The 6,546-nt window shown below is 46.6% G+C and overlaps 1 protein-coding gene across 1 annotated transcript in view; it reads right to left on the reverse strand.

Moving 5' to 3' along the window:
* The window catches only part of LOC310877772 (uncharacterized protein), a gene marked incomplete at both ends in the record, with an annotated part of 412,147 nt that extends 406,177 nt beyond the window's left edge, over positions 1–5,970 (reverse strand). The window contains 3 exons of the mRNA XM_083791721.1: positions 4,415–4,462; positions 5,717–5,771; positions 5,884–5,970. Coding sequence (XP_083647847.1) covers positions 4,415–4,462; positions 5,717–5,771; positions 5,884–5,970 — 190 coding nt within the window. The remainder of the gene's footprint in view (positions 1–4,414; positions 4,463–5,716; positions 5,772–5,883) is intronic.
* Positions 5,971–6,546: the final 576 nt, after the last annotated feature.

Here is a 6,546-nt window from a genome sequence, read left to right on the forward strand (position 1 = left end):
CACATCAGTCTGTAGAAAAGCCCCATGCGCACACGCACACGCACACACACACACACACACACACACACACACACACACACACACCCCCCCCCCCCTCAGTAGCATAAGATCTCTCTCTGCTGCCTCTCATTGGTCTCGAGCAGACACACTGTACGCTTCAAGTTGCGTCAAATTCCCTCCACTCCCATTATAAAAAGTTGAAGCAGCTCAGAAAGATGGAGGCGTTTTCAGCATTGGTGCGCCATCACCCGGGCAGTGATCGATAGGCACTAACCACCAATGGGACAGACGGATACATCGACTACTAACACATCTGGGAAACCGCCCAATCTCTTTGACGGCACTGCCCTCCATGCAGCATGCTCAAAGCCCCGGGAAGACATCAAAGGAGTGGCTGAAGTGCTGCCCGCATGGACTCGCGCTTTGCTCACTCAAGAAGAATCCACCGTGTGCGATTCTTCTCGGACGTCATTCTGTGGCGCCGAGCCTCAAGTGAACGCGGGTTGGGGTTGAGCCGAGGACAGCCGGGGGGCGTGTCAAGTCCACTATCTTTTAAAGAGTGCCTGGAAGCAGGAACCATGCAGCAATACCCAGGGCTGATCCTCCCTGCACTGTTCATTTTTACAGCAAATTCTGACTCAAGTCATTTGAATATAGCACACCATTTAGTTGCTATTTTCCAAGTGTTTGTCATATTGAAAAAGTACAGTACTTGAGTATACGTACTTAGTTACTTTCCACCGCTGACTTCTACTGAGTGGGACATGAGATGAGAGGGTAAAGGTGACTATAGATCACTTTAACCCATTCTGACCTGAGATCAGATTCTAAAAAATGTCTATTACATCCTGACAGTTTCATTATTAACCCATTCTGACCTGAGATCAGATTCTAAAAGTGTCTTCGATTTTTCAAAAATAGCAGACCTACAAGCTCGTATCGCGCCACTCGGTGGCGCGATATGAGCTTGTAGATCTGCTATTTTTTATCTGCTAATATTCACAGTCACACACGCTCGCTAATTAACAACTATAAATAGAAGGAAGAGTGTGAATCTCTGCTGTACAAAAAAACAATGTGTGGAGAACACATCTGCAAAATGGTTCCCAAAACTCCAGAGAATGGACTCTCTGATAACACTGTGTACCACAGTTACCACCGTGATAAGCTGGTCTCTATGGTAACGGATGGATGGATGGATGGATGGATGAACGGAGGATTCATTTATGACGGGGGACATTTTGTGAAAAGAAAATCTTTGGCAATGTCATTCACATTTTGGCTGGTTGGTTAGTAACATGTTAGTATGTGGTGTGACAAACTAACAATACATCTTATTCCTGCTTTACAGGGACTTTGTACGTACAGTGAGACGAACGTAACTCAATCTGCCAAGGAAAAGCACCAATAGAACTCATTTGTCCCATTGATTTTATAAGTAATTATTACACACGACTTTATTGTGACTTTGCTGTATTATTTATTAGTATTACCGTCTATTCTCCCTTCTTTATTGTCTTTTTGGTGGTTATGTGTAGTTACTTCTGGCTGTATTACACATAACTAGAAAAAGTGCCCTTCTGGGCACAGGTCTCCACCAGGATAGGAATGTAGGACATTGCAGCTTGCCTTCATCTGGTGGCATACAAAGTTATCCACAGATCCGTGCAGTTAGAGGTAAAAACACTTTTCGCCCAGTTATAGCGCCACCTTGAGGCTGAGTTGAAATTGTTCATGTGGCATTTCGTCCTCGGCCTAGTGGGAATGTGGGTGCACAATTTCACGGAAATCACGCGATGTGTTCATGATTTGCAGCATTTTGTTTGAAACTGAGCACTCCTGTGAACTTTGGAAGCCAATCTTAACCAATCAGGATGGAGTCTGAGAAATCTGAAAGACCGGTTTCGTTGAATGGCTCTAGAGAGACTGTGTACCAATTTGCGTGATGTTTGGACAAAATCTGTAGGTGTACTGTGCAAAAACTTGTTTTGCACAAAGCGGCCTCCTGGTGGCGCTATAACAGGCCGTTCTGGAAAGTTTGGGGCAGAGGTTCATAGTTGGCATCCAGGGAGTGTGTGTGCAAAATTTGGCATCGACCGGGTTAACGGTGGCCGAGATTAGCTGCTCACGGACACACGGACGGACGGACACACGGACGGACGGACGGAGTGCAAAACATACTCTCCCCCCATGCCTTCGGCCTGGTGGAGACAATAAAGATATCCTCTAATCTTAACCGAGGTTGATGAATGTATCTATACATGAGGGGTGGAGGAATGTACAGAGGAGATAATTATGCTTGATGGTGGCCAGGAGAGGGCGCCCCTCACTCAATAGAGTGGAGCAGAGCATCCAGAGCCCATGGTGGAATATCATCTCTCACACACACACACACACACACTCACACACACGCACACGCACACGCACACACACACGGTGTGAGTGATCTTAGCCTGCTCAAACGTTACTCTTTTACCTGCTTTTTTAACAACAGAAACTTTACAAAGATGCCCAGAACATCGGGATGAACCTGTGTGGTTTATGGCTGCTCCAACAGTAGTGGCAACATTCAACTTTGGAGAGAAACGGAATGTCAAAGAAAGAGTGAACTTACTGTAAGTAAAAGTATCAACACCCAATTGTAGAAATGGTCTTGTTACAAGTACAAGGTTCGCTATTAAAAATGTACTTGTGTAAAAGTACAGGCATCACAATGTAATTAAAAGTACCAAAAGTAAAAGTATCCATTATGCAAAATGGTCCCATTTCACAACTGAAATCCTTTGAATATATCGCAAAGTGACACATTGTGAGCTGTAAATGTACTTGCCTTCTACCGCCACATCCTGCCAAGAAACGTACTGAAGCGCACTATTACACAGCGTTATATAACGGAACAGTCAAGAACCCATCGTTTCTCACAGTGTCCTTGATTCAACTTGGCCTGGCAGAAGGGAACAAACTGAACCGTCCAAAAAGTTCAAACCACACCCATTGGATAGCCGCCCTCAACAGACTAAAGTAATAGGAAGTAGATTAAGTTTGCAAATTTGGCCCCGGTTTCGGCTTCTTAAGGTGTTCGGTATACTTGAGAGAAAGAGAATGCTGTTGCCTTAGAGGTTATACCTGCTTTGTTTGCATTCCCTTTATGTGGCGAAAGAGTGATTTTGAGAGCCGTTTCACCGTACAATGGAAGTCAATGAATGAGGAGCTATCTTTTGGATTATTCATTTCAAATAGAGTGCACAACAGAGCAATAAATCAGGCAAATGGACTAGTTATTAGTCATGACAAGGTAACCGCACCACGCAAACATCTACCAAAGTGTCCTATTATATTGCTTTATATCTGCTATTTTGCCATTTGCATTTTTGAGTGGCGCGACCACTCCAAGGAACAGCAATGTCCGTGTTAACCTATGTGACTATGTGGCTATGTGTTGTGTTAACCTATGTGGCTATGAGAAGCAGTAGTGGTGCTGTTGTGCCAGAAACAGAGAGAGAGAGATAGTGCTGCACTGTTGCCTGCTAATTAGAGAGAGAGAGAGGGGGGGGGGGGGTGCAGGGGGGGGGGGGGGGGGGGGGGTTGCACCACTCAGTTCACACAGGTGTGATTTTTTTAAATATATTTGTACAGATCCAACCCTGCTCAAGGTGTTATCAGTTCTTACTAGGTTGGGGTTATCAGTTTGCAGCTACTCATGTTTTCTCTCTCTCGCGCGAGCGCACGCACACACGCACACATGTGCACAAACACACACACACACACACACACCGCTGTGACAGCGGGCAGAGGTCACAGCACAAGGCATGAGTTTGATAAATGAGGCCGCCGATGACAGAGTCAATATAGCAACACGGAACAGAACAGCGCTAGTGAGTGTCAGTTTAGTGGGAGGGATGGAGGGATGGAGGGATGGATGGAGAGCAGCCTGCGTAAAATAGTCATACTGAAACCAAGGTTAGAAAAACTGACTTCAGTGACACCTCAACTTCAGAGTTACAATAATAAATAAATAATCCCACCCGTGTGAAGTACGTGGTGCAACTTGCGTGTGGGGGTCCCCGGGGGGGGGGTTCCAGACCCACAGGAACGCACCCAGGGTGCCGGCCCGATTCCGGTAAGCCGCCCTGCGTCCGAAACGGTTGAGAAATGACAGAGTTCCCTCTACTGCACCCTCCACTGTACTGTACTGGCACACCCGAAATCACCATATACATATACAGTTAATATGTGCGTGTGTGTGTGTTCGGTTTGCGCACAGGTGGTGAGCCACCCACCCACACACAGTCACTTAAGTGGTTGCACCACTTAAAAAAGGAGTGCTGCATGCAGCCCACCCTATAGTCCAGAGAGAGAGAGAGAGAGAGAGAGAGAGAGAGAGAGATTGGTAGTGATAGTGAGGACTTTGTACCTGAGTATATCTCCCTGCTCTTCAGTCTCATCAGCCACTTCTTCACACCTGCACAACACACGGAGCGGCACAGAAAAAACAGGTCAGCACTGGTGGAAGGATCCATAATGTTTGACTCAGTAAAAGTCGCAATGCCACCATATAAAGACACTCTGTTAAAAGTAAAAGTTATCTCTCTCTCTCTTTCTTTCCCCCCCCCCCCCCCCCCCCCCGGTCGAGGTAGATGGCTGCCCACTCTGGGTCTGCTTGACGTTTCTTCCAATTATTGGGGAGTTTTTCGTTTAAACAAAATTCCTCGCTCAGGGTGAGATCTCTAAGGACCATATAATTGGTCCTCACTAATAATGTTCCTGATAAAATAGCAAAAAAAAATCCTACTCGCTCTGATGGGAGAGCGGTGGTCAGTTCAGACACCCGTGTTCCAGTGACGTAGGCAATTTTTTATATTATAACAAATGATATATTTTTTTCAAACCTACAGTTTCTATCAGCTTGCATTCCTCATTGATGATGTCACTGGAAGACGGGTTTCTGAACTGCCCACAGCCCTCCTACTGTATAAGACACCGACAGAGTAGATTATTATTTTTGTTGCTATTTTATCGTGAACATTACTGAGGACCAATGGTATGAATAGAGGCTGAAAAGTGGTTACGTCGTCCTAAAGATATAAAGCGTTTACTTCCAGTACTTGAATGACATGTTCTTACTTAGTTGACCCGGCATCTGTATTGTGAGGAAAGCTTCCGCTGAAAAAATTGCCTATCGACAAGCTCACAATGCGTCGCGGCGAAACGCGATGTGGGCTTGCCGATCTTGCGCTTGTCGCGTTCCGTTATCACAATAACAGAAAGCAGAAAATACACGAGCATAGAGCCCTGAGGGACTTTCCACCACTGCCCGTCGTCAACCATCGCTCCAACACGCCGAGCATGAAGCCAGAGAACTACAGTGGCGTGTGTGTGTGTGTGTGTGTGTGTGTGTGTGTGTGTGTGTGTGTGTGTGTGTGTGTCCGTGTCTGTGTTGTGTTGTGTTGTGTTTGTTGTCTTTTAATCACTATACAGTACAAACAAAGTTCAGAAAGGAAAATAAAGTACCGGTAGTTTGAAGTTGAAGTTGAGTGAGTGGGTGAGTGCATGTGTGCACAGATACAGTTAGACAACACAGATAAACCTCACATGCACGCACACACGCACACACACACACACACACACACACACACACACACACACACACAGTGTGTGCTTGAGTGCCGTGTGACTGACGTGTGTGGTGGAGCGGAGACATCTGCTGTGTTCTTACCGGTGTTTCTGTCTAGTAGGATACAGCAATGAGTCTGCAGGATGACTGGTAACACCTTAGAAGAGACAGAGAGAGCGGTAGAGACAGACAGAGACAGAGACAGAGAGAGAGAGAGAGAGAGAGAGAGAGAGAGAGAGAGAGAGAGAGAGACACAGAGAGAGGGATACAGGGAGGACGGGGAAAATAAAGTTGGAGACATTAATATAGCGCAGGCAGAAGGGAGATAAACGAGACAGGTCCTTGCAGCCATTCATCACAGAGTGACACAGAGTCAAATGGTGTGCGAAGGCAAATGCGATAACCTCCCGACCCTTTGCGACGGAGCCGCGCGGAGATATACACTGCGGCGCCTAACGGAGACGGGTGAGAGGGCGTCCAGTCCGACACGGTCAGTGGTTTAGACACTTCCTCTCGCCGCTCTGTCTGTCGGGCTGATTCGCTATGCCAGGAAGTTGTCAAATGGAATGCAACAAGCACTTACTACACCCACTTACGACCCCAACGCGATCAATACGGCACTCGACCGCAAAAAGCAAAAAAGCACAACGGAGTTGACTCCGAGGGTGATCAGCACATTGTTGTCCGAGGTGAGGTGAGCTTCCCTCTCCTCCGGGGAATACACGAGAAGCAGTGTGTAGTCGAGGCCGAGTGGATCATCTATAGGACAGAGTGGTTCCCAAACATTTACGGTCGAGACCCAAAAGAGAGATTAGACATTTGCCCGGGGCCCAAACTATAGTGAAAGTAGCAGATCTACAAGCGCGTCGCCTCGTGCCATGTTCTGAGCTTGTAGATCAACAGTTTTTTACTACTTCTTAATTGCTGCTAGA

Source organism: Protomyctophum parallelum (assembly GCF_964188405.1).
Source record: "Protomyctophum parallelum genome assembly, chromosome: 20".
Taxonomy (NCBI): domain Eukaryota; kingdom Metazoa; phylum Chordata; class Actinopteri; order Myctophiformes; family Myctophidae; genus Protomyctophum; species Protomyctophum parallelum.